General features: G+C 56.3%; 1 protein-coding gene across 1 annotated transcript; it reads left to right on the top strand.

Annotated features, from left to right (window-relative positions):
• On the top strand, window positions 8-27,502 carry CAD (carbamoyl-phosphate synthetase 2, aspartate transcarbamylase, and dihydroorotase). Its single transcript, XM_021087696.1, is given in 46 exon segments — window positions 8-298; window positions 536-675; window positions 5,383-5,512; window positions 8,174-8,316; window positions 8,500-8,641; window positions 8,827-8,998; window positions 9,208-9,393; window positions 9,565-9,677; window positions 10,523-10,668; window positions 10,908-11,039; window positions 11,157-11,238; window positions 11,241-11,389; window positions 11,514-11,735; window positions 11,915-12,103; window positions 12,357-12,363; window positions 12,366-12,480; window positions 12,672-12,802; window positions 15,744-15,856; window positions 16,090-16,334; window positions 16,556-16,802; window positions 17,161-17,259; window positions 17,445-17,669; window positions 17,750-17,932; window positions 18,161-18,379; window positions 18,610-18,777; window positions 19,319-19,501; window positions 19,637-19,741; window positions 20,197-20,436; window positions 20,676-20,757; window positions 21,030-21,196; window positions 21,355-21,519; window positions 21,656-21,787; window positions 21,978-22,179; window positions 22,995-23,185; window positions 23,272-23,412; window positions 23,622-23,723; window positions 24,118-24,214; window positions 24,750-24,794; window positions 24,892-25,061; window positions 25,170-25,244; window positions 25,754-25,966; window positions 26,118-26,243; window positions 26,452-26,607; window positions 26,691-26,792; window positions 26,916-27,010; window positions 27,123-27,502. Coding segments are annotated over 46 exon segments (6,672 nt in total). The 5' UTR covers window positions 8-216; the 3' UTR covers window positions 27,226-27,502.

Below are 27,502 nucleotides of genomic sequence, written 5' to 3'. Positions count from 1 at the left end.
CCCTCACGCCGCCAGCTGCCTGCGCCGCCGCAGTTCCCCGCCGCCCATCGCGCCTGGGCTCTTGCGCTTTCCACACCGCTCTTGCTCCAGACACCGGCGCGGTTGGCCACGTGGACCGACTCCGGGCGCGCCATCCTCACGTGGTTCCAGCATCGGCTGGGGCTTGCTGCGCTTCCCGCTTGTCTGTATTCATCCCCGCCTCTGAGCTCCGTTCCCATGGCGGCCCTGGTGTTGGAGGACGGGTCGGTCCTGCGGGGCCAGCCTTTTGGGGCTGCTGTGTCGACTGCCGGGGAAGTGGGTAAGCAAGTTCGGGCCGGCTGCCAACCTCATCCCACTCTGCTGCCCTTTTCTGCCCAACCTGCCCTGCCCAGACCCCGCCATTTTCCCGCCTGCACACTCCGTACCCCGCCTTTTACCAGCCTAGCCCCTTTTATCCCTCACGGTCGAGGCAGCCTGCGCTGGGGCGCTCTCATCGCGCGGGGCAGTGCTCCGAAGGGTGCCCCGCCTGAGCCCCAGTCTTGCATCTTTCTTACAGTGTTTCAAACCGGTATGGTCGGCTACCCTGAGGCTCTCACAGACCCTTCCTACAAAGCACAGATCTTAGTGCTGACATATCCTCTGATCGGTAACTACGGCATCCCCCCAGATGAAGTGGATGAGTTCGGGCTCAGCAAGGTAGCCGCACCCAATGCTTTCTCTACATTCCTTTTCAAACAGTAATTATTAACTGTTAGTGAAGTAAAGACACTGACATTCCTCTTGGCATCCTGGAGAAAACAGATGCACACCGAAGTAATAGCCAAGCGCTATGAAAGGCGTGTTAGTTTCCTTGAGAAGCTTAGAGTGCTGGAGACCAAGCCAAAGTCTTGGCTCTGGTAAGGAACCAGTGAGGATTGTTTGGCAGCAGAACGGTGTGATGGGAGCCATGCTTTAAGAGTATGTAAATTGGCATTTTCTTGTGGCACAGTGGGTTAAGGATCTGGCATGGTCGCTGCTGTGGTCCCTGGCTTGGGTCCCTGCCTCCCCCCCCCCCCAACTTCCATATGCCTCAGGTGGGGATAAAACAAAAGAGTACGGAAACTAACTGGAAAGAGCCTGGAAACTAGGGCCACACCCTTCTCAGTGATGGCAGGTTCCAGTTCACCTGCCAAAATCCATGAGGTTGGCCAGCATCTTCTAAACCTGCTTTCCTTACCTTGCCTCATTTTTTACCACTTCTCAGTAGAGTTATTAAATCTAGATAAGAAAACAGCTTCTTCCAGTGAGATTTCTCCTGTTCCTCCTCTGGAATTTGGTAACTAAGTTGCCGTCTGAGAGTACAAGTAATAAAAAAAAAACAAAACCACAAGTTTTTTGTACAGTCACCATAGCGCAGCGGCAGTAGTCTTCAACACTCATTTTTGTCCTGATTCTAGGCATACTGAGCCTTTAGTTGTTGTTTTTGCCTTTTAGGGCTGCAATTGCAGCCTATGGACGTTCCCAGGCTAGGGGTCCAATCAAAGCTACAGCTGCCGGCCTACACTACAGCCACAGCAACGTGGGATCCATGCCGTGTCTGTGACCTACACCACAGCTCAAGGCAACACCGGATCCTTAACCTAGGGATCAACCCGCATCCTCATGGATCTTAGTCGGCTTTGTTAACTGCTGAGCCTTTAATTCTTAATATGCCTTCCCAGTCACCCTGACACTTGGGAGAGGAAACTCTAGGTTAAGGGGCACTCTTGTTATTCCCAGAAGGGCCATTCCTCATCACAAACCTATAAACTCACTACATTCTAGTTTATAATGCTGTCAACTTAAAAAATATGCACAATTTAAAAGTTAAGAGTTAGGTTTTATTTGGGGCAAAATGAGGACTAGAGCCCTGGAGGCAGCATTTCAGAGAGCTCTGAAAAACCACTCCAAAGAGACAGAGGGAGATGTCAGGATATATATGATTTTGGTGAAGGGGGAGGAACATGCAGCCATGCCCGCATTTTCACAGAAGTTTGCTGCTGGTCTCGTGCAGGTTACTGCTGGTCTCAAGGAGCAGATGTCACCGTGAAGGATTTTAGTGCTTTTCTAGATGCGAGGAGATACAAGAATTGGGCTCATAAAAATCTCCTGAAAATATCTAACGATCTGAAGACCTGTTCCGCCAGTTTCCCCAGACCACAGAGAGCCTCCCTCCTGATCTCCACCCCAAGCTCCCTTCGGGGTGGTGAGGGTCGGCAGCTGCAGTGGCTCCTGATTCAGTCCACGTAGAGGCAGATGGCAAGTGCCATCTCCAGTTCACAGGGCTCCCCCATGGTCATAAATTCGCCATAGTGCTGGGAAGTGTTTCATGACCATCTCATCCCACGGTGCTAGGAATGCTCATTCCCAGGTTTGGTGAAGAACTCCTTGTGGCCATTCAATGTGCTGTTACTGGACTAGCCCTTTTTTTTTTTTTTTTTTTTTTTTTTTCCCCTGTCTTTTGTCATTTTAGGACTGAACCCGTGGCATGTGGAGCTTCCCAGGCTAGGGGTCAAATCAGAGCTGTAGCCACCGGCCTTCCCCACAGCTACAGCCGCAGCAGCGTAGGATCCGAGCTGCATCTGCGACCTCCACCATAGCTCACGGCCACGTCGGATCTTTAACCCACTGAACAAGGCCAGGGATCGAACTCACATCCTCATGGATACTAGTCAGCTTCACTAACCGCTGAGCCACTGCAGGAACTACTGGACTAGGCCTTATTAACAGTAGCCAAAAGTCTCCGAACCACCTGTTTTACTAGTCTGTTAGGGTCCAGGAAAACATTCCCTCTTATTGCATCTTCCCATATCTAGAGTTACGCTGTTCCAGTCACTGATCTGGTAAAGGATTGTATATTTGATTGACTGCTTCAAGACACCTGGTCATCATTGTTATTTTTTGTGTGTGGAGGCTCAGTCACACATTCGGTAAAACAAGAAACACTAATCTTGTAACATAGGCAAAACACAAACAAGGTAGCTAATAACATCAATAGAGGTATGGGTAAATATTTAAGCCGAGAGCTTCTGACGCCAAACCAGTTTTAGAAGATGTTGTCGAGACTAGGGAGCAGGTCACCTAAAGCAGCACGGGACCTCAGAGTTCAGTAGGCCAGTAGCCTGCTGTTAACCACAGAAATCCATCCCACAATGGTGGGAGGTTCCCTTCTAATCAACAGGAGATTACAGTGTTTGAGCCTTGGCTCATTGTTCTGAGTTTGAGTGACCCTAAAGAAAATTTGTATTTATGGTCAGGGTCCGAGCAGGAACTACTAATTGGTCAGGTGAGAAAATCTCACCAAGTAATAAAATCCTAAGGGTTATCCAGTCAGAGCCTCGCAGAGGAGAAATCCACCAGGGAAACCCAGAGGTACCAGGCACAGGGAATTGGCCACAAACACAACAACTGGATTGACTTCTAAAATTAGCATAGGCTCGTTTTCCTGATGGAAAAACATTTGATTCATATGCAAAAGTTCAAGAAGTCAAGAAAACAAATCACTGTCCAAGTCAGGTCTGGCATCATGGGCCAGCTGTCTGCTTCTCATGTCATCTGCTCATCCTGGTGTAGTTTCTCCTCCACGTGAGCATTGTTTTAAGATGATTTTGAGGTCAGCAGGCCTCTCTATAGACCCGTCCAGTGCAGGGGCCTTTTTTTAAGTGGGAAATACGAATCTAAGAATCAGTTCCCTTTAGTTTTGCTGCACATGAGCTAGTTAAGAGTACCTGGTGAGGGCCTTTCCATCTGGCTTGGAACAGTGCTTTAAATTATGTCTTTGCCAGTCTGCATCATCCCCCTGGTTGTGGGCCCTGGGGCATCTGATCTTTTTGTCCAAAAGTAGATTACTGAGATAAACTTTGGAGACACGTTTAAAATGTCCTTTTAGAAACCCAGTTAAACTTTGCAACAATATAACTTGATGCAAAAAAATTATCTGGGGTGAGTTCCTGTCTTGGCGCAGTGGAAACGAATCCGACTAAGAACCATGAGGTTGCTGGTTCAATACCTGGCCTTGTTCAGTGGGTCAAGGATCTGGCATTGCCGTGAACTGTGGTGTAGGTCGCAGATGCGGTTTGGATCTGGTGTTGCTGTGGCTGTGGCGTAGGCCGGCAGCAACAGCTCCAATTAGACCCCTAGCCTGGGAACCTCCATATGCTGTGGGTGTGGCCCTAAAAAGACAAAAGAAAAAAAAAAAAAAAAAAAAACTATCTGGGGAGTTAGTCTTAGTGAATACAGACCTCAATTAACAGAATTAGATTAGCAGATGTCCTTGAACCTCTTTCCAAAATGCACTATCTTGGTCAATTTATGTCAGTCTTCAGATTGGTCAACTCTAGACGCAATGTCAAAATTGAGGTGATGGACTGGCAAGATCGAGGCCCTGACAGAACCAAGGAGGGAGGGTAGGGCTCCTGGAGCCACCAGCCCTCCACAGATGCTTTTGTGGCACATGTGCTGTCAGTGCACTTGCTCGTGTGCGGATTAGTCCGCCTAGCCATGGAGGTTCTGCCAGACTAGCCTTCAGATCGCTCAAGAACAGCCTCAACATCCACCTGTCTTTGAACCTTCCATCATTAAGCAGGTGTAATTTATGCCACTTCCTCCCACATAATCTGTTTCTCTAGTTATTATAAATTTATCTATTGAGTCACAAATGTGGGTTACCTGTTACTCCCCTCTGGGGGAGGGAGCTCTAACCATGCCTAGTACTGTACCCTGAACCTTTATTCTTACTCCGTAAGGCTTTGTGCCCCTATCTCTTTGACAGGGCTTTGATCACACTCTGGGGCTGTGATCTTGTTCCTCTGTGTTACCTTGTTACTTTTCAGGTTCCCTAAGTAGCACATCAACCTCCCCTAAGTAGCAAATCAACATCTCAAAGACAGGGACCTTGTCTTTTTTCCTGCTCCTGCTCCTCCCTCAGCATCGGTTTTGATACCTGGCACAAGCGGCCCTCAGTAGACACAGGCGGACTGCTCTCCTGTATCAGGTGCCTTGCTCCCTGGTTCATGGTTCTCTGATGAAGACACATGGACACATTGATAATACAATGTAAATAACGAGACCAGTGGCGATAAAGGGAGCTTCAGTGAGCTCTGAGGAGGAGGAGGCACAAGCTGCAGTGGTGGAGAGTGGGGGTGACTTCACAGAAAAGGGGGTAGAAGAAAAGGACGGGAGAAGGAAAATGCTATTTCAACTAGGAATCAGGCGTCTGGGCCCATGTGTTCAGTGTTTCGTGAGGGAGGCAGCACCGCTGCTAAAAGGTAAGAGCATGAGGTACTTTGGCCGAAGCACAGGGTCCTTGGCCAAACAGTGGGAAAAGGTGACACCAGGAGGGTGTGTGGCCCTGGGCTCCTCACAGTCTCTTCCTTCCCTTGACAGTGGTTTGAATCCTCGGGGATCCACGTGGCAGGACTGGTGGTGGGAGAGTGCTGCCCCACGCCCAGCCACTGGAGTGCCGCCTGCACCCTGCATGAGTGGCTGCAACAGCATGGCATACCTGGCCTGCAAGGTATGGTGCCAGCACAGGTGCCTGGATAGAAAGACTCAAGGTCAACTGTGGACACTTGGGACTTGACCCAGCCTTGTGGTGCAATGTACCTGATTTGAAAGGTTTAGGGGGCTGGGGCTGTGGGAAGGAACTGAGCTTTCACTCGGATGGGAAACTTCAAAACTGTAAAAGGAGAGAGGGAGTTCCCTTGTGGCGCAGCAGGTAAAGGATCTGGTGTTGTCACTGCAGCAGCTTGGGTTGCTGCTGTGGCGCAGGGTCGATCCCTGGCCCAGGAACTTCTCCATGGTGCGGGCATGGCCAGAAAAAGAAAATAAAATGAAATAAAAGGAGAGAGTGGGGGTAATGAATCCCCAGCCTCTGTAATCATCAACTCAGGGCTGAGTTTATTGCATCATAACTACAACCACTCCCAGGTTATATTGAAGCAAATCTCAGACATAATATCATTTCATCCACTAATAGCCCAATAGTTATGAAAAAAATCCTTATAAAAATGTAATCACTATAACATTACCGCACCCTTAAAAAATTAACAGCAGTTCCTTAATATCAAATATTCAGGGAGTGTTTAAAATTTCCTCAACTTTATGATTTTTTTTTTTTTTGGTGTTTTGTCTTTTTGTTGTTGCTATTTCTTTTTTTTTTTTTTTTTTTTTTTTATTTATTTTTTTATTTTATTTTATTTTCCCACTGTACAGCAAGGGGGTCAGGTTATCCTTACATGTATACATTACAATTACAGTTTTTCCCCCACCATTTCTTCTGTTGCAACATGAGTATCTAGACATAGTTCTCAATGCTATTCAGCGGGATCTCCTTGTAAATCTATTCTAGGTTGTGTCTGATAAGCCCAAGCTCCCGATCCCTCCCACTCCCTCCCCCTCCCATCAGGCAACCACAAGTCTCTTCTCCAAGTCCATGATTTTCTCTTCTGAGATGTTCATTTGTGCTGGATATTAGATTCCAGTTATAAGTGATATCATATGGTATTTGTCTTTGTCTTTCTGGCTCATTTCACTCAGGATGAGATTCTCTAATTCCATCCATGTTGCTGCAAATGGCATGATGTCATCCTTTTTTATGGCTGAGTAGTATTCCATTGTGTATATATACCACATCTTCCGAATCCAATCCTCTGTCAATGGACATTTGGATTGTTTCCATGTCCTGGCTATTGTGAATAGTGCTGCAATGAACATGCGGGTGCATGTGTCTCTTTTAAGTAGAGCTTTGTCCGGATAGATGCCCAAGAGTGGGATTGCAGGGTCATATGGAAGTTCTATGTATAGATTTCTAAGGTATCTCCAAACTGTTCTCCATAGTGGCTGTACCAGTTTACATTCCCACCAGCAGTGCAGGAGGGTTCCCTTTTCTCCACAGCCCCTCCAGCACTTGTTATTTGTGGATTTATTAATGATGGCCATTCTGACTGGTGTGAGGTGATATCTCATGGTAGTTTTGATTTGCATTTCTCTTATAATCAGCGATGTTGAGCATTTTTTCATGTGTTTGCTGGCCATCTGTATATCTTCTTTGGAGAAATGTCTATTCAGGTCTTTTGCCCATTTTTCCATTGATTGATTGGTTTTTTTGCTGTTGAGTTGTATAAGTTGCTTATATATTCTAGAGATTAAGCCCTTGTCAGTTGCATCATTTGAAACTATTTTCTCCCATTCTGTAAGTTGTCTTTTTGTTTTCTTTTGGGTTTCCTTTGCTGTGCAAAAGCTTTTCAGTTTGATGAGGTCCCATGGGTTTGTTGTTGCTATTTCTTGGGCCGCTCCCGCGGCATATGGAGGTTCCCAGGCTAGGGGCCGAATCGGAGCTGTAGCCACCGGCCTACGCCAGAGCCACAGCAACGCGGGATCCGAGCCGCGTCTGTGACCTACACCACAGCTCACGGCAATGCCGGATCGTTAACCCACTGAGCAAGGGCAGGGACCGAACCTGCAACCTCATGGTTCCCAGTCGGATTCGTTAACCACTGCGCCACAATGGGAACTCCTGATTTTTTTTTTTAACTGTTGATTTGAATCTGGGATATGTCTGCATTTGGTTGTTACGTCCCTTTAATCTGCGAGCCTTGTAACCCCTTTGGCACAGTCGATTTTCCTTTACTGTATCCAGTCTGCTTTTTTTTTTTTTTTTTGTCTTTTGTCTTTTTAGGGCCACACCCTCGGCATATGGAAGTTCCCAAGCTAGGGGTCGAATTGGAGCTCCAGCCACCAGCCTACACCACAACCACAGCAACGCGGGATCCAAGCTGCGTCTGCAACCTACACCACAGGTCACGGCAACACAGGATCCTTAACCCACTGAGTGAGGCCAGGGGTCGAACCCACAACCTCCTGGTTCCTAGTCGGATTCATTTCCACTGCACCACAAGGGGAACTCCCACGGTCTGCATTTTATTTGTCACGTTCGTGTGTTGTCATTTAGCTGTTCTTTTACCCTTAGTTTTGCTTTCTATAAGCAGTTCCGGAGTCGTGGTTCAGTGCAGCTGTGATATTTGAGGGCCAGAGTACCCGAGGGTGGTGGACCTCTAGTCCGGGATGTCGCTGCCCCTGGAACAGCTGCGTGTGACTCAGGGCTCTGGAAGGGAAGCCCTCACCTCCTGCGCGACTGTGCTGGGGGGGGACCTCTCCGAGCATGCTCTCTTGACAGGAGTGGACACTCGGGAGCTGACTAAGAAGTTGCGAGAGCAGGGGTCTCTGCTGGGAAAGCTGGTCCAGGACGGGACGGAGCCTTCCACCCTGCCGTTCTTGGACCCCAATGCCCGCCCCCTGGTGCCGGAGGTCTCCGTTAAGGTACAGAGGTAGAGTCGGAGAGGATTCCAAGCTGCGGCACAGTGGTTATATTCTGCCCCTACTGGGGGTGAACGCTTGAGGGAGACTCCGCAGAGGCCTCGAAGGTGGAGGGAGGTTGGTGTGTGCGTGTTATGGCTGCTAATCACAGCTGGCAACCACTGCCTTTATTCCGCTTGCCCTCAGGTTCCGCGGGTATTCAATGCAGGGGGTGCCCCTCGGATCCTCGCTTTGGACTGTGGCCTCAAGTATAATCAGATCCGATGCTTGTGCCGGCGAGGGGCGGAGGTCACCGTGGTCCCCTGGGACCACGCCTTAGACAGTCAGGGTGAGTAGCTGGGGTCTGCACAGGACCACAGACAAGCAGCACGGGTGGAAACCCTGGCCCTTGATCCAGCTGCTAAAAGTCCACGTGAGCGGCAGGGAAGAAGGCAGCGATAAGGGCTTTTGTCCTAATGGTGTGTCTCTCTGGCCGAACTACGGTTTCGACGTCATCTTTTCCGCCCACTCCAGCGTATGAGGGTCTCTTCCTGAGCAATGGTCCCGGGGACCCCGCCTCCTATCCCAGCGTGGTATCTGCACTGAGCCGTGTCTTATCGGAACCTAACCCACGACCTGTCTTCGGGATCTGTCTGGGACACCAGCTGTTGGCTTTAGCCATCGGGGCCAAGACTTACAAGATGAGGTGGGACTTGCGGGGAGAGGAAGGGCCCACACCGCTGACCTGAGGGGCGGGGAGTCTTGGGAATGGGAGTGGACGGGTGTTTATTCGCTCCTGTTATTGAAACGGGAGTGGGGTTGGAGAGAGTTGTGACGTCAGCCAGAGCTGGGTTGGGTACAGTCGTGATGGGGCGGGTGCCAGGGGCCCGTGACTCTGTACGTTTCCATCTCCAGATACGGGAACCGAGGCCATAACCAGCCATGCTTGCTGGTGGGCTCTGGGCGCTGCTTTCTAACATCCCAGAACCACGGGTTTGCGGTGGAAACGGACTCACTGCCAGCCAGCTGGCTTCCTCTCTTCACCAATGCCAATGACCGCTCCAATGAAGGCATTGTCCACGACAGCCTGCCCTTCTTCAGGTGAGCCTGGGTGGTTCTGGGCACGGTGACTGGATCCGTACAGCTGTGAAGCCCCCTGGGGCTTGAAGATGAGGAAGTAACAGCACAGCGGTGGTCCCAGTCAGGCATCCTTACCTGCTTCCGAGGCTGCCAACAGTGATGGCAGCTTTCGTGACCCACTCTCTCCCACAGTGTCCAGTTTCACCCAGAGCACCAAGCTGGCCCTTCAGATATGGAACTTCTTTTTGATATTTTTCTGGAGACTGTGAAAGAAGCCACAGCTGGAAACCCTGGAGGCCAGACAGGTAAGCCCTCGAGTAGAACTGGGTTATGGAACAAAGAAGAGGCTCCAGGATAAGCCTAGATAGACATGCCTTGAGAAGCTGATAGATGTTTGAGAGGTTGAGGGGGAGGGGCGGGAGGGCAATCAAGCTAAGATGATTCATTTATTTATTTATTTTTATTCATATGTATTTTTTTGTCTTTTTAGGGCGGCTCCTGCGGCATATGGAGGTTCCCAGGCTAGGGGTCGAATATGAGCTGCATCTGCGACCTACACCACAGCTCACGGCAATGCCAGATCCTTAACCCGTCGAACGAGGCAGGGATCGAACTCACATCCTCATGGGTACTAGTCAGGTTCATTACTGCTGAGCCACAAATGGGAACTCCCAGGGGATTCATTTGTACTTCTTCTATTCAAAGGAAGTGCAGAGACACAAGTCCTGTTTTTGGTCCTGCCTCTGCCGCTCATTGGAGGCATGACTTGTTCTGGATTCTTCTCTAAAGTGAGGGGTTTAGGAATTCCCCTGTGGCTTAGTGGTTAACGAATCTGACTAGGAGCCATGAGGTTGCGAGTTTGATCCTTGGCCTTGCTCAGTGGGTTAAGGATCCGGCGTTGCCGTGAGCCGTGGCGTATGTCGCAGACGCGGCTCGGATCCCGTGTGGCTGTGGCTGTGGTGTAGGCCAGCAGCTACAGCTCCGATTGGACCCCTAGCCTGGGAATCTCCATATGCCGCGGGAGTGGCCCTGGAAAAGGCAAAAAGACCAAAAAAAAAAGTAAAAAAAAAATAAAGCAAGAGGTTTAATCTAGGCGATCTCCTGGGTCTCCCTCAGCTCTAACATTCTGTGACATTCTCTGCCTCCACAGTTCGAGAGCGGCTGGCTGAGCGCCTCTGTCTCCCTGGGCTTCCCACCCCCGGCTCTGGGCTTCCCCCGCCACGAAAGGTTCTGATTCTGGGCTCAGGGGGCCTCTCCATTGGCCAGGCTGGAGAGTTTGACTACTCAGGCTCTCAGGTAAGGCACCTCTGGGTGTGTAGCCCTCAGCAGTGGCGGGGGCCGAGGCGGGAAATGGGTGGTAGGAAGTGCGCCGGGGGATCTGGGGAATGGTCGGAGAGGGGAGGTGGCGAGGAGCAGAGGTCTCAGGTATTAGGGACGGAGAGTCCAGGGAGGGGAGAGGAGGCAGAGGGACGCTGGCCTAAGACTGAAAATCTGGCTTAGGCAGTGGCGGCTGAGAGGCCATTTTTGTCCCCTAGGCGATCAAGGCCCTGAAGGAAGAGAACATCCAGACGCTGCTGATCAACCCCAACATCGCCACGGTGCAGACCTCGCAGGGCCTGGCCGACAAAGTCTACTTCCTTCCCATAACCCCTCACTACGTGACCCAGGTGGGACTGGGCTGAGGCAGGGGACCCGTGTGGCCGGGGGCGGTTCTCAGCTTCTTTGATCCACTGCCCTGCCCCTGCCCCGGTCTTCCTGCCTGTAATTCCTCTCTCCTCCATCAGGTGATACGTAACGAGCGCCCAGATGGTGTGTTGCTGACGTTCGGGGGCCAGACAGCTCTGAACTGCGGCGTGGAGCTGACCAAGGCGGGGTGCTCGCTCGGTACGGGGTCCGGGTCCTGGGCACGCCCGTGGAGACCATTGAGCTGACCGAGGATCGGCGTGCCTTTGCCTCCAGGATGGCAGAGATCGGAGAGCACGTGGCCCCCAGCGAGGCGGCCAGTTCTCTAGAGCAGGTGCGAGGGGTGCTTGGGCAGACAGGTGTCATTTTCTTAACCTCGGCTCTTCTCCAGGGCCAGGAACCCTCTGCGCGGCACACAGTCAGGGCCTGATCTCTCTGTTCATCTCTGCCCGTTGCAGGCCCAGGCCGCTGCCGAGAGACTGGGGTACCCTGTGCTGGTGCGTGCAGCCTTTGCCCTGGGCGGCCTGGGCTCCGGCTTTGCCTCTAACAAAGAGGAGCTCTCTGCACTGGTGGCCCCAGCTTTTGCCCATACCAGCCAGGTGCTGGTAGACAAGTCCCTAAAAGGCTGGAAGGAGATTGAGTATGAAGTGGTGAGAGACGCCTATGGCAACTGTGTCACGGTGAGTGATGGGGGCGGAGGAGGCCTGGGGGCAGGGACAGCATCAGGCAGTGTAGACGGTCCTAAGAGCTAGGGCCAGGGCTGAGATCTCTGAGAGCTGAGTGTACCCTGGGATGCAGCCTCCTGCCTCTCCTGAGTGCCTTTAGCAGTGACCTGGTCCATGGGACCCTCCTTTGGCAGGTGTGTAACATGGAGAACCTAGATCCACTTGGCATCCATACTGGGGAGTCTATAGTGGTGGCTCCAAGCCAGACGCTGAATGACAGGGAGTACCAGCTCCTGCGGCAGACGGCCATCAAGGTGACTCAGCACCTCGGAATCGTCGGCGAGTGCAACGTGCAGTATGCCCTGAACCCTGAATCTGAGCAGGTGCGACTTCAGGCCCTGGAGCCGAGAACTCCAGCTGTAGGACCTCCTGCCGCAGCCTTTGCCCTGGGCAGCGGGAGGTCCCGTAGCTGGAGTTCTCGGCTCCATGGCCTGGCGTAGAAGCTGGGATTATCTTTGGTAGGGGTGGGTCTTGGGTTGGGGGGTACAGCTTTTTTTTTCCTGCTTTTCTGCGTCCTCTACCAGGCAGGCCATTCCGGCCAGTTACCTGGTCACTCTCTGTTCTCTCTCTCTGCAGTATTACATCATGAGGTGAATGCCAGGCTCTCCCGCAGCTCCGCCCTGGCCAGTAAGGCCACGGGCTATCCACTGGCCTATGTGGCAGCCAAGCTGGCTTTGGGCATCCCTCTGCCTGAGCTCAGGTACCGGGGCTGGGGAGAGGTCAGGGAGGGGAGGCGGGCGGGGAGCCGAAGAAAACATTTGCGGGACGGGGAATAAGAAGAGGACATCGGCCTGGATGTGAGGGACGGGGAGAATCAGCTGGAAGCTCACCATTTACGTCTCCTGCTCTGTTCCTCTGCCCCCCCCTGCACACACACCTGATGGCTGCCAGGAACTCGGTGACGGGGGGAACAGCAGCCTTTGAACCCAGTCTGGATTACTGTGTGGTGAAGATTCCTCGCTGGGACCTCAGCAAGTTCCTCCGCGTCAGCACGAAGATCGGGAGCTGCATGAAGAGCGTAGGTGAGAGGCACGGCCCAAGAGACCCCGCCGCAGACCCCCTCGCGGGGCCCCCCCGCAGGACCTCAGAAATGAGCCAGTTCCCTGGCAGGGCCTTCCAGCGCCTGTGTGAGCAGCTTCTTGGGAACACGGTTTCTCAGAGCGCGAAACAGGGCCGTTTCCAGCGAAGAGAGCAGTCCTCCCAGGGTGGGGAGCAGAGGCGTCTGGCGAGCTGTGTCAGAATACACTTGCCACCTCCACTCCCCAGATGGTACCCGGGATGGGGTGGTAGCCATCAGACGCACTTGACAAATGAGTAAGCAGGTGCCCGCAGAGGAAAGTGATGTGGCTGAGGAGAGAGAGGGCAGAGCCAAGGCGTGAAAACTAGCCAAGAAGCACGGTGCCTCTTCCTCTGTTAACGCGACGCTGCCTGTCGTGGGTGAGACCGGTTCCATGAAACTCCACCCACAGCACACATGGCATTTTGCCCGTGGCCTCATCACCAGGCTGCGAGTGCCAGTGACGGTTTGTTCTCCCTGCCAGTTTAAATACCGATGCTTCGGGGAAAGGACGACCGCTGTTTTCCTGTGAAAGCTTCCAAGTCCAGGTCAGCGCAGTGGCAGCCAAGCCGAGCGTGTCTCCTTCTCCGGGCACGTCCTGCTGCGGTCATGAAATGAAGTGTTTATTAAGTGTTTTTTAATACGGCGTTTAAGATCAGAGCAGGGAGTTCCCGTCGTGGCGCAGTGGTTAACGAATCCGACTAGGAACAATGAGGTTGCGGGTTTGATCCCTGCCCTTGCTCAGTGGGTTAATGATCTGGCGTTGCCGTGAGCTGTGGTGTAGGTTGGACCCCTAGCCTGGGAACCTCCATATGCCGCGGGAGCGGCCCAAGAAATAGCAAAAAGACAAAAAAAAAAAAAAAAAAAAAAAAAAAGATCAGAGCAGGACATCAGAAACCTTTGCGTAAAAACGAGGACATTTAGCAGTGACCCACGGATGGGTGTGACGGTCAGCCTCCGTGCAGCGGTAGAGCAGGCCTTAGAGTGACCCCTGCCGTTGCCTTCATTTGGCCTCCAAAACATTTCCACTAAAATGAATATGTGCACGCACCAACTTGCCACCAGCCAAGGATAATAGCATTTCATTGTGCTCCAAATTTCCATTAAGAGCAATAGTAGCCTTTAAAGATGGAAGTCTAAGCTCACATATTATTCCAGAATTTTTAGAACTTTTAAAAGACTGCCAAGTTGTTCCTTCTGGAGATGAATTTCTGTTATATGAAAATTATAATAAACATGGGAATGAAGCCATAAATTGCAGCTAAAAGAAGTGGATTGAAACTAGGACAACCAAAGATTGATTCCTAGAAGAGACATTTAAGTCTTTCCATCTCCTTGAGTATTCTTGGAATGTGATCTTCTTTGGTAACTTTTGTAACTTTTATTATACAAGATACATGAATCACTGAGAAATTAGAAAAGATAATTTAACTAGAAAAGAGTAATCACCTGTTATCTTTTCACATAGAATAGTTTGAGGATATGACTCCAGAATTTTTTAGGCTTGCGTGAATGAGTGTATGGGTTTCTCTTTCACCCAAGGGTCACACCCGCAGCATATGGAGGTTGCCAGGCTAGGGATTGAATCGGAGCTACAGCTGCCGGCCTACGCCATAGCCACAGCCACGCCAGATCGAGCCACATCTGCGACCTACACCACAGCTCATGGCAACACCGGATCCTTAACCCACTGAGCGATGCCAGGGATCAGACCCGCAACCTCATGGTTCCTAGTTGGATTCGTCTCTGCTGTGCCACAATGGGAACTCCAGTAAAACCTTTTATAATGCAACCACATTACGGAGGAATTGAACAAAAGCACTCATGATCTGCTTCCTTAGCACTAGTGTTAATATCTTGATATTTTTAAAAAATGTTTAAAAGAAATAAGTACTAGGATTGTAAACAGATAAATATAATCGGTAAGAAACACCTGAAGACCGCAGGGTAAATTGTCAGAGGACGTGAACAGAACCTTACAGAAGAGGAAATCAATAAGCCGGCTCGAGAGTGGGAGAAGTCCCCTCTTACTGTTAAATAGAAATCAGTTAAAATGAGAATTATTTTGGCTTATTAGCAAACATCATTTGAACTGCTTGTACACACTTCTTAGAAGATGGACTAAATGTCTGCTTTGTATTGTAAAGCGCAAACCTTTATAAAGCCACTAATACTTGCCAAGGGCCAGAAATCTTATCTTAACCTCTTACTCATGCACATCTGGAAATGTATCCTACGGGGATAATCTAAAGCGTAGAAAACATCACAGCCTCACAGAGCACGAGCACTTCAAAGCTCAGTGTTCTCGAGTAAGCCAACAGTTAGATCGCGGTCAGTCTGCAGGAGTTAAACTGTTGGTAGTGAAGTCGCGAGGCGATGTGGGAAGAGGCTCACGGTGCGGGGTGGAGCGGGGGGAGTTGTATGTGGACTCTAATCGTGTACAAAACATATATTTGAAAACAGCCCAGCAAGAAACACTTGGAAATGATAGTTGTAGGTGGGATAAGCTCTGGACGCATTCAGAGACTAATGGGATCCTCTTTCTCTTGACCAGACTTTTCAAAAGTTTTAGAGGGTGAGCCAGATCCCCAGCTGGTGTCATCACAGTGTGCATAAAGCAAACCAAATACCTGGAGGACCCACCAGCGACCGGGCCACCGGGACAAACTGTGACATGTTCCGATAGCCACATGCCCACTTGAGGCATTTTAATTCCATTCCCCTAATAAACGGAAAACATGAAAATGGTCGGGAGAAGCGCTGCAAGTGTAAGATTTCTCAATAACGAGAGAGGGACTTGCTTCGAGAACCTCCTCGAGGCCTGACTAAACGACAGACATTCTGGGCGGCGCGCCCCCTGCTCCCTCTGCCCTCTGGCCCTGAGCCCTTCCGTCGTGTCCTTGCAGGTGAAGTCATGGGCATCGGGCGTTCTTTTGAGGAGGCCTTCCAGAAGGCTCTGCGCATGGTGGATGAAAACTGCGTGGGCTTCGATCACACAGTCAAGCCCGTCAGTGACATGGTGAGTGGCTCCCCTCCCACTGGCAGCACCCCCAAATGGACCCTGCGGCTCTCTGTCCCCAGCCCCTGAGCTTGGTCCCCACAGTTCTAGCCCCAGTCCCTCCTGGACATTTGCTCTTTCCACTTTGCTGAGAATTCCGTGATGTCATTTATCGCTGTGTGAGGCCGTATCATCAGGTCTGTCTTTACAGATGAGGAAACTGACGCTTAGCTTGTCTGCCCACGCCCCTCTAGGAGCTGGAGACACCAACAGACAAGCGGATCTTTGTGGTGGCCGCTGCGCTGTGGGCTGGCTACTCGGTGGACCGCCTGTATGAGCTCACACGCATCGACCGCTGGTTCCTGCACCGAATGAAGCGGATCATAGCACACACCCAGCTGCTGGAGCAGCACCGTGGACAGCCTTTGCCCCCAGACCTGCTGCAGCAGGCCAAGCGCCTCGGCTTCTCAGACAAGCAGATTGCCCTCGCCGTTCTCAGGTCAGGGGCAGTGGGGAGGGTCCCAGGCTGAGAAACGCGGGGCAGAGAACCTTTGTACCAGTGAGGGGCCCCCGGAAGGGAGGGAGAGCATGGGGAGCTTCGGAGGCCTCCGACCTTCAGCCCCGGGGATTTTCCTCTCCGATCCCTGCCTGGGGTCCGTCCCCCTCTACTCGGTCCATACGCCACCCCCAGGGCCTATGTTTCCGACCCTTCTCCTTTAGCACAGAGCTGGCCGTTCGCAAGCTGCGTCAGGAACTGGGGATCTGCCCAGCGGTGAAACAGATTGACACGGTTGCAGCCGAGTGGCCAGCCCAGACCAATTACTTGTACCTGACCTACTGGGGCACCACCCATGACCTCACCTTTCGAACACCTCATGTCCTGGTCCTTGGCTCTGGCGTCTACCGTATCGGCTCCAGCGTGGAGTTTGACTGGTGTGCTGTGGGCTGCATCCGGCAGCTCCGAAAGGTCCAAGAGCTCGTTTTTCATACGATTTTCTCTGCTGTTCCAACCAGCTTCAGCAGCTCCCCTCCACCCGCCTGGGCCTCCCTAGTCATTGCTGCAGCCGACGTCTATCCCAGGGCTCTGGGCTTGGGGGGTCGGTCCTCTTAGGCCGTCTTGTGTCCCCCACGTGGCTGCTCTCCAACACGTTTGTATCCACTTCTCCGGCACCTACAGTGCCGGCCTTCCTTCCCTCCTGAGGCAGGTGTCTGGCCAGCGAGTTCCGAGGCGGCTGAGGCGGTACTCTCCGAAGCAGCGGCTCTGGCTTAGTTTCTCCGTGCTCTTCCTCCCACGCGGTTGCTAACTGTCCCCGTCCCTGTCGCAGATGGGGTATAAGACCATCATGGTGAACTACAACCCAGAGACGGTCAGCACCGACTATGACATGTGTGACCGACTCTACTTCGACGAGATCTCCTTTGAGGTGAGCGGTTCGAGGGCTGCCCGTCGGCCTGGGTGGCCAGCCACACAGGCCTGGCCGGAGGACCCGAGGCTCTTTGGAACGCGTGGGGTTTGAGGGGAAGTGGGTGGAGGAGGAAGAGCAGGGGGCAGGAAGGCTCAGACCCCAGACCCTGCCCGTGGCTGCCACCTGCTTCTCCTGCCCTCTAGGTGGTGATGGACATCTATGAGCTGGAGAGCCCCGAAGGCGTGATCCTCTCCATGGGCGGCCAGCTGCCCAACAACATGGCCATGGCCTTGCATCGGCAGCAGTGCCGGGTGCTGGGCACCTCCCCGGAAGCCATCGACTCGGCTGAGAACCGTTTTAAGTTCTCCCGGCTCCTGGACACCATTGGTATCAGCCAGCCTCAGTGGAGGGAGCTCAGCGACCTGGAGGTGGGCTGGGGCCAGTGCTGGAGGCGGGAGGAGGTCATGGGTGAGTGTGACCAATCTAGCTAAGCTCCCTGTGCCCTTAGTCTGCTCGCCAGTTCTGCCAGACCGTGGGGTACCCGTGTGTCGTGCGCCCCTCCTATGTGCTGAGCGGGGCTGCTATGAATGTGGCCTACACCGACGGGGACCTGGAGCGCTTCCTGAGCAGTGCGGCAGCTGTCTCCAAGGAGCACCCCGTGGTCATCTCCAAGTTCATCCAGGAGGCCAAGGTGGGAGGCTGCAGACAGAGGGGTCCCGGAGGGCAGGCTCCCAGCCACGAGGCGACTTCCCTCTCTGATCCTGCAGAAATTCGTTGGCACGATGGGGCTGGGAAGGATGGGTTGTGCCAGGCTCTTAAAGGAAGGGAAGCATCCTGCAGGAGCGAACGGGAAGAGAGGATGGGCCTGGCTCTGCATCACCTTGCCCTGTGCATCCTCCCAACCCCCCCACCCCGCTAGGAGATTGACGTGGATGCTGTGGCCTGCGATGGTGTGGTGGCAGCCATTGCCATCTCGGAACACGTGGAGAATGCAGGTGTGCATTCAGGTGATGCCACGCTGGTGACCCCGCCACAAGACATCACTGCCAAGACGCTGGAGCGGATCAAAGCCATTGTGCACGCCGTGGGTCAGGAGCTGCAAGTCACGGGACCCTTCAATCTGCAGCTCATTGCCAAGGTAGAAAGAGGGGGCTGAAGGAAGGGACCAAAAGGCCATGGTGCCTCCCGGTTCTGTGCTGGCCCTGGAGCTGAGGAGCCTTCCCTGGAGTAGGAAAGCTGGGGGGCAGGGGTCACGGTGTTGTCCCAGGCTGATGACCCGCAGAATGGTGAGTGGGGGGAGAGTCAGGTCACTGGGGTAGCGTGTCTGGCCCACCTGCAGGAGGTCTGACCAGTCCCTCTCTGCCCCAGGACGACCAGCTGAAAGTCATTGAATGCAACGTGCGTGTCTCTCGCTCCTTCCCCTTCGTCTCCAAGACACTGGGCGTGGACCTAGTAGCGCTGGCCACCCGGGTCATCATGGGGGAAGAAGTGGAGCCTGTGGGGCTCATGACGGGCTCTGGAGTCGTGGGGGTGAAGGTAAGGAGGACTGGAGCCCGAGGCTGGCACTCGGAGGCAAGGAGGCAAGTAGCGGGGGGCGTTCACCTACCGCGAAAGCTGTGTGTCAGTCGGCTGTCAACAGAGCACCTCCTGGGGGCAGCGCCGCCCTGGGCCATCAGGGTGATAGGAAGGTCTTTGTCCCTACGGGCTTCCGCTTCCACTCTAGTGATGGGGAGGCAAGAGAGGTCGGGTCCAACAACAACAGCTTGTTTCTCAAACAGTGTGTGACAGGCCTGCACGGTAGAGAGAAAAACAAAATGCTAAGGAAGGGGTCCCTTCCAAAAGGGGTGACCTGGGGAGGCTCCAGAGAAGGGGGAGTGTTTGCACGGAGCTGGGGAGGAGGTCAGAATGTGAGATTTGCCAAGCTCGTCGAGGGGTCTTCCAAGGCCAGGGAATCGCCTCGTGGAAGCCGAGGGAAGGCGGAGCCCGGCTGGGAGTGGGAGCAGCGGCAGGGCAGGCTCCCCCTGCTGTTGGAGCCGGGCCCCTCACGCCGGGCCTCTCCCACGTCCTGCCCCCTCAGGTGCCCCAGTTCTCGTTCTCCCGCCTGGCGGGGGCCGACGTGGTGCTGGGGGTGGAAATGACCAGCACCGGGGAGGTGGCCGGCTTCGGGGAGAGCCGCTGCGAGGCCTACCTCAAGGCCATGCTAAGCACCGGCTTCAAGATCCCCAAGAAGAACATCCTGCTGACCATTGGCAGCTACAAGGTACAGAGTCCAGGGGGGCCCCCCGAAGAGCTGGGGGCAGATGGCCTTGGCTGGGGCTGACCTTGGCTCGGGCCGGGGCCGACCTTGAGGTGGAAGACGGGAGAAACAAGCTCCTCCTCCTCCTGCTCGATGCAGAACAAAAGTGAGCTGCTTCCAACTGTGCGGCTGCTGGAGAGCCTGGGCTACAGCCTCTACGCCAGTCTGGGCACCGCCGACTTCTACACCGAGCACGGCGTCAAGGTACGGGGTGCCCCCGCCCGAGCCCACGCTGCCCGCCCTTCGCAGGTGTCGGAGCGCCCAGGAATGCTCTCCCTGTTCCCCTGCTTTGATTGTCATTGTACAAATCGCGCGTATCCCACGCAGAGCCGTAGAATATGCAGAAAAGCAAAGAGAGATCCCTGTGACCTCCCATCACTGTTTACGGGCCGGCATATTTCCTTGGAGAATTTTCTCCATGTTCACGGGGTGGAGGCGGGGCTTATCCTGCTGAGTCCTCGGTAAACCGTAGTGTCACTCTCTTTCCTGTCAAGACACATGCTTTGTTTGTAGCAAGCAGAGGCAGCCTGGTCCCCACCCTGCGAGTCCTCAGGTTCCTCTTTGTGGGCCCTGGGCCCCCTCCCCTCCCTTCAGGCTGGCCTTCCCGGCCCCTGGCAGGCTCACGTGTGGCCTGGCCTCCCCTTGTCTCTGGGCCACAGGTGACGGCCGTGGACTGGCACTTTGAAGAGGCGGTGGATGGCGAGTGCCCACCCCAGCGCAGCATCCTGGAGCAGCTCGCCGAGAAGAACTTCGAGCTGGTGATCAACCTGTCGATGCGCGGGGCCGGGGGCCGGCGTCTCTCGTCCTTCGTCACCAAGGGCTACCGCACCCGGCGTCTGGCCGCCGACTTCTCCGTGCCCCTCATCATCGATATCAAGTGCACCAAACTGTTTGTGGAGGTGACAGACCTGGGTGCCGAGAGGGGGCAGCCAGTGTCCGCAGGGGAGGGGGGAAGTGCGCATGCCCAGGGGCTGGGACCCCCTCAGGCTGCAGCAGCCACGCTGGTAATCAAGCTTCGTGGCTGCAGAGAGAGGAGGTGGGTACAGAGGCAGAAGTCTGGTTTACGGGGAAACCCAACCCCCATCTGCAACTCCCAGGCTGCCCTTACATCAAAGCTGCCCGTGGTTTGCATCTGCAGGCCCTGGGACAGATCGGGCCGGCCCCTCCTTTGAAGGTGCACGTTGACTGCATGACCTCCCAGAAGCTTGTGCGGCTGCCTGGTAAGTGCATCTCGTGGGAGGACCTGGCTTCCAGACACTGGAGCTGGCACAGACCCTGGGTGTGCTGAGAGATGGCCCTGGGCTGTAGACGGGGAGGCCCCAGAATCTCCCTTCCTCTGAGCTCTTGTATTCCTCCATCCATGACGCCCTTGACTGAGGAAGCTCACTGCCTCTCCCTTGGACCAGTGGCTGCTTATTTTCCTGCCACCCCAGTTCACCTCCTTGATGCCCCTGCATGGCTCTGCTGATCTTCTGCCCCCGTGTTCTCGCAGGACTGATTGACGTCCACGTGCACCTGCGGGAACCGGGGGGGACACACAAGGAGGACTTTGCCTCGGGCACAGCTGCTGCCCTGGCTGGGGGCGTCACCATGGTGTGTGCCATGCCCAACACCCGGCCCCCCGTCATCGACGCGCCTGCTCTGGCCCTGGCCCAGAAGGTGAGCCCTTGTTCTCCTGCTGCTTCGTGGTGACCCACGTGCCCCACCGGCCTCTCTGAGCCCTGCTCTCTCTGCCCCTCCCCAGTGGCCCACGCCACAGATGCCACACTGGCACGGGTGCTGATGGGTCTGATCGCAAATGCACCCTCTACCCTCAGCTGGCAGAGGCTGGCGCCCGCTGTGACTACACCTTGTTCCTCGGAGCCTCATCGGATAATGCTGGGACGCTGGGCCCTGTGGCTGCATCTGCTGCGGGGCTGAAGCTCTACCTCAATGAGACCTTCTCTGAGTTGCGGCTGGACAGTGTAGCCCAGTGGATGGAGGTAGGGGGTGGGCAGGAGGGAGGAGGCAGCTGGCTGACACCCCCGGCTTGGGGCCCGCCCGGAGTGGGCCGGCAGCAGTGAGAGTCCGTGAGGGCTCGGGCTCTGCACGGTCCCTGACCACTCTCCCTGCCCCCAGCACTTCGAGACGTGGCCATCCCACCTCCCCATCGTGGCCCACGCAGAGCGGCAGAGTGTCGCTGCCATCCTCATGGTGGCACAGCTGACCCAGCGCTCGGTGCACATCTGTCACGTGGCGCGGAAGGAGGAGGTAGGGGGACAGCCGAGGCACCTGTCGCTTTCCCCGTAACTCCAGGAGGTCAGGGTGGGCCTCAGGGGGAACCTGCGGCGGCACCTCTGCACAGCCGCCCGTGGCTTTCCAGAGGGGCTGCTCCTGCGGGGACCTTGCAGGGCGAGGCCCAGAGGGAGGCTGTCTCGAGATCTCCGCATTCTCCCCCCAGATCCTGTTGATCAAAGCCGCAAAGGCGCGGGGGCTGCCGGTGACCTGTGAGGTGGCGCCGCACCATCTGTTCCTGAGCCGCGATGACCTGGAGCGCCTGGGGCCCGGGAAGGGGGAGGTTCGGCCGGAGCTCGGCTCCCGGCAGGACGTGGACGCCCTGTGGGAGAACATGGCCATCATTGACTGCTTCGCCTCGGACCACGGTGAGGGGCCCAGGATGTCCCCTCTGCCCGGGCCGGCTCGCGCCCCGCTCTGGGGATCTGGCGGGACCCTTGGCTCCATGAGAACTGAGCCTTGATTCGGGCAGGACTCCAGCCTCTGAGGCAGGGCCAGGTCTGTGATAGGTGCTGGATGAATATTTACTGAAAGAGTGAACGAGCAAAGGAGTAACGCTGTAAATGAGGGCGTTCCTGCGGCTAGTATCCATGAGGATGTGGATCCCCGGCCTTGCTCAGTGGGTTGGGGATCCGGCGTTGCCGTGAGCTATGATGTAGGTCGCAGATGCGGCTCAGATCCCGCGTTGCCGTGGCTGTGGCGTAGGCCGGCAGCTCTAACTCCGAATCGACCCTAGCCCAGAAGCTTACGTATGCCACGGGTACAGCTCTAAAAAGCAAAAAAAAGGAGTTCCCATCGTGGCTCAGTGGTTAACGAATCCAACTAGGAACCATGAGGTTGCAGGTTCGATCCCTGGCCTTGCTCAGGGGGTTAAGGATCTGGCGTTGCTGTGAGCTGGGGTGTAGGTCGCAGACGCAGCTCGGATCCTGCGTTGCTGTGGCTCTGCCGTAGGCCTGGTGGCTACAGCTCCGATTAGACCCCTGGTCTGGGAACCTCCATATGCCGTGGGAGCGGCCCAAGAAATGGCAAAAAGACCAAAAAAAAAAAAAAATCGTAAAGGAGAAAATCTGGGTAAAAGCTGTGGGCCCCAGAAATGGCAGCATCGGGGTGGGTAACGAGGCACCATCCTGGTGGCGTGTGTGACCTCCCAGCAGTGGAGGGTAATTAATGTGCTTTCTGCCAGCCCCCCACACCGTGGAGGAGAAGTGCGGGCCCCGGCCTCCCCCCGGCTTCCCGGGGCTGGAGACCATGCTGCCCCTGCTGCTGACGGCCGTGAGCGAGGGCCGGCTCAGCCTGGACGACCTGCTGCAGCGACTGCATCACAACCCTCGTCGCATCTTCCACCTGCCCCCCCAGGAGGACACCTACGTGGAGGTGTGGGGATGGGGGCGGGGGATCTCCAGCCCTGGGAGCTGTTCCACGCGGCGGCCCCGGCGCAGCATAACTCGTGACTCTGGCAGGTGGATCTGGAGCATGAATGGACAGTCCCCAGCCACATGCCCTTCTCCAAGGCCCACTGGACACCCTTTGAAGGGCAGAAGCTGAAGGGCACCGTGCGCCGTGTGGTCCTGCGAGGGGAGGTTGCCTATATCGACGGGCAGGTGCGTGTGTGGCCCGTGTCCAGGCCTGGTCATAGTCCCCTCGGCCCCGTTTTCCTCCCACCCCAGCTCGTCTACACAGTCCCAGTAGCCCTCCAGCTGCCCTGGATGTGGGTGGATGCGGGTCCCCAGGGCGTTTTTCTGCTAGCTGGCTTCCGCACCTTTAGGATCCCTGCCCTGCTCACGTGCCTGCTCCCGCCTTCTGTCTGCAGGTGCTGGTGCCACCTGGCTACGGGCAGGATGTTCGCAAGTGGCCTCAGGGAGCTGTTCCCCAGCTCACGCCTGCAGCCCCAGCCACCAGTGAGATAACCACGGTATCCGCACTGCTTCGGGCTGGCGGGGGTGTCGGGCGGTGCAGCCAGGGGCAGGGCCAGCAGCAGAAACATCAGTGGTTCAGGGTGCGGAAGGTTCGTCACTTAACCCTCAAAATCCTGACCACCTGCCCCCTATCTCCCACCCCCATTTACTGCAAAACGCAGAATTAGCTTTCAGTTTAGGAAGCTTCGCAGGAAACACATGCCCAACCGGAGAGAGGTTGGGGGTCTGTCGGGGTTGGGGGGGCAGTGGGCCCGCCCCTGTTGAGGGCAGCTCGGTGGGAGGGCGGGGCTAGGGGGGCGCGATGGAGGTGGACAGGGAGCAGCTAGGCTATTCCTGGGGGGAATTGGACTTGAGGAGGGCTCGGGTCACTGCTCAGTGTTCTCTTTCCAGACCCCGGAAAGGCCCCGCCGGGGCATCCCAGTGCTTCCCGATGGCCGCTTCCACCTGCCACCCCGAATCCACCGAGCCTCTGACCCAGGTTTGCCAGGTAAGAGGAAGACCCGGGGGCATGGAGGGTGGGGCCGCCTGGACTTGGAGATCCAGGCCCTCCCCTCCCAGCATCTCACCTTTGCCCACGGACCCTGTCCTTCCCACCGCCCCCCCCTTGCCTAAATCAGCCCGCCCAGCACGAGGTAGGCATCCCACAGCTGCTTCTCACAGCCCTTTCTTGTTGTGGGCAGCTGTGTTCCTCCGCCCGGGAGCTGGGAGCCCACGGGGCAGCAGAGCGTGGGATAAATCCAGGTTGTTGGTTGGTGTGAGCCTGGCCGTTCCCCTTGCCAAGGATGCCTTTGCCAACCGGGCGGGGCCCGGGAGGGCACCACGGATCACACACAGCGGTCCCCATGGGCCGTCATGCATCTGTCCCGGGCCGCCGGTTCTTCCCGCCCTCCCCTAACCTGCTATAGCGACTGTGGTGTGAGTTGGTTTAACACAGACAGTGTGTGTGATGTGGCGTTCTGGGGACGCGGGGCTCTTCCCACACCTCAGCCACAGGCTTATCTGTCCTCTTGCCCTGTTTGCAGCTGAGGAGCCAAAGGAGAAGTCGTCCCGGAAGGCAGCCGAGCCAGGTAGCCTCCCCAGAACGCACGCTCACCCTGGGCACTCTCTGGTCTGGCCTGTGGAGGAGGAGCTCTGACCGGCCTCTCTGCCCCGGCCTCTCTGCAGACCTGATGGGAACCCTTGATGGCACCTGCTATCTTCCACCACCAGTACCTAGACAGGCGTCACCCCAGAACCTGGGGGCTCCGGGCCTGCTGCACCCCCAGACCTCACCCCTGCTGCACTCTTTAGTGGGCCAGCACATCCTGTCTGTCCGGCAGTTCACCAAGGATCAGGTGCCTGGGGGAGAGAGGATGGGGACGCCCCGAGATTTGAGGACCTGGAGAGCTGGGGCTGGGAGCTCTGGGCCACCGCCTTTCCAGCTGACTCAGGATCTTTCTTAGATGTCTCACCTGTTCAACGTGGCACACATGCTGCGTATGATGGTGCAGAAGGAGCGGAGCCTCGACATCCTCAAGGTCAGGGTCAAGGCTGTGGGCAGAGGTCCAGGCCCCCGTCAGCAGGGCCGTGTGGTGGTCAGAGGGGCCTCCCTCTGCCGCCATAGGTCCCCCCACCCTGTGCGAGTCCACACCCTCCACAGTAGGCAGGTCTGCTGCTGGGACGTCCTGGGGCCCAAGCCCCCCCGCCCCCCCTGCCATGTTGCCCACCTCCCATCAGCACTCCAGCGGACCAGCACACAGGCGGGCTAACCCAGGCACTTCGTCTGGGCCCGTGTCGTCGTGGGAGAGAGCTGGGCTATTTCCTTCCCCCAGAGAATGAATGTCTCATTCAGACACCTAACAATGGCTTTCTGGAGTCAGACCTCTGGCTCAGAGTGGCACAGGGGTGGAAATGTCAAAGCTACACCGGGGTCACGGGAGGTTTGGGGAAAGGGTTCTGGCAGCGCCCCTCTTATGTAAGTTGGGGGGCAGGCGGCAGCTCCCCAGGCGAGCGCCCGCACACGCACACGTGACTCCTGCCTCCCCAGGGGAAGGTGATGGCCTCCATGTTCTACGAGGTGAGCACGCGGACCAGCAGCTCCTTTGCAGCAGCCATGGCCCGGCTCGGGGGCGCCGTGCTCAGCTTCTCTGAGGCCACGTCCTCCGTCCAGAAGGGCGAATCCCTGGCGGACTCAGTGCAGACCATGAGCTGCTACGCCGACGTCGTGGTGCTGCGGCACCCCCAGCCCGGGGCGGTGGAGGTGAGCCGGCCTGTGCGCCGGGCCAGGCAGGATCCATCAGGCTGGGCCGGATGGGTGGGGACCCAGGAGGAGCGAGGACGGCGGCAGGGAGTGGGGGGCCACCGAGATACCGAGCCCGGATTCTCCTTCCTCATGTTCCCTGTGTTCACAGCTGGCAGCCAAGCACTGCCGGCGGCCAGTGATCAACGCCGGGGATGGGGTTGGAGAGCATCCCACCCAGGCCTTGCTGGACATCTTCACCATCCGGGAGGAGCTGGGCACGGTCAATGGCATGACGGTGAGGCTGGCGGCCTGCGGGGGAGGGTCTGGAGAGGGCAGCAGTTGGGAGGTAGCTTCTGCCCTCCAGGGCGTGGGGCATGGAGCAGGCCTGCATCCTGGTCCTGAGGCCGAAGGGGGTGGGGGTGTGCTCCGTCTCGGGGCCCTCTGGGTGACTGCCTCTCACCCCCCCCCCCCCCCCCCCCCGCCTGCCGCCACCGCCCGCCCAGATCACCATGGTGGGGGACCTGAAGCACGGCCGCACGGTGCACTCGCTGGCCTGCCTGCTCACCCAGTACCGCGTCAGCCTGCGCTACGTGGCGCCGCCCAGCCTGCGCATGCCTCCCGACGTGCGGGCCTTCGTGGCCTCCCGCGGCACCAAGCAGGTCAGGCCCGGGAGGCCCTGGGGGACCTGGGCTGGGCGGTCTGCGGAGCCCAGCATTCACCCCGGCCGGGCCTCCCGCTCCAGGAGGAATTTGAGAGCATTGAGGAGGCGCTGCCCGACACCGACGTGCTCTACATGACGCGAATCCAGAAGGAGCGCTTTGGCTCCGCCCAGGAGTACGAGGCTGTGAGTGTCGGGGCTGCCGCTGCTGGGCCTCCAGACGAGCAGCCGGGAAGGCCGGGCCCTGGGGGATGGGGGCTCGCAGCCACCCCTGCCCGGAGGGGCTGACGGGGCCCTGTCTACCCGCAGTGCTTTGGCCAGTTCATCCTCACTCCCCACATCATGACCCGGGCCAAGAAGAAGATGGTGGTGATGCACCCGATGCCCCGCGTCAATGAGATAAGGTGACACAGCATCAAAACTGAGGACACGCTTGGGGGCGGCGGGGCTGGCTCGGGGAGCGCACGCCGTCCTGTTCAGGCCCTCGAGGGCTACATGGCGCCTCTTCTCTTGCAGCGTGGAGGTGGACTCGGACCCCCGAGCAGCCTACTTCCGCCAGGCTGAGAACGGCATGTACATCCGCATGGCCCTGTTGGCCACCGTGCTGGGCCGCTTCTAGGGCCCGGCTCCTTAGCCTCTTTGCAGGCCCAGCTGCCCGGCACAGAATCCATTGCCCTCCACGGCAGCAGCGCACTTAGCAGATGCTCTGGGGCTTCCAGATAGGTCACGTGCTCACATGCACACACATGCAGACCGTGCTTCAGGCACTGGACTGGACTGGACCGGAGACTCTCGTGTCGGGGTGGGGCCTCAGATGCGGGGCCCAGTCTGCCCCGTCTCCCTTACTGCGCCTCAAGTATGTACAGACTTTTCTTAATAAAACAGCTAAGCTGCCT

This window comes from Sus scrofa, chromosome 3 (genome assembly GCF_000003025.6).
Source record: "Sus scrofa isolate TJ Tabasco breed Duroc chromosome 3, Sscrofa11.1, whole genome shotgun sequence".
Lineage (NCBI taxonomy): Eukaryota > Metazoa > Chordata > Mammalia > Artiodactyla > Suidae > Sus > Sus scrofa.
This window is presented reverse-complemented; position numbering and strand designations above follow the sequence as displayed.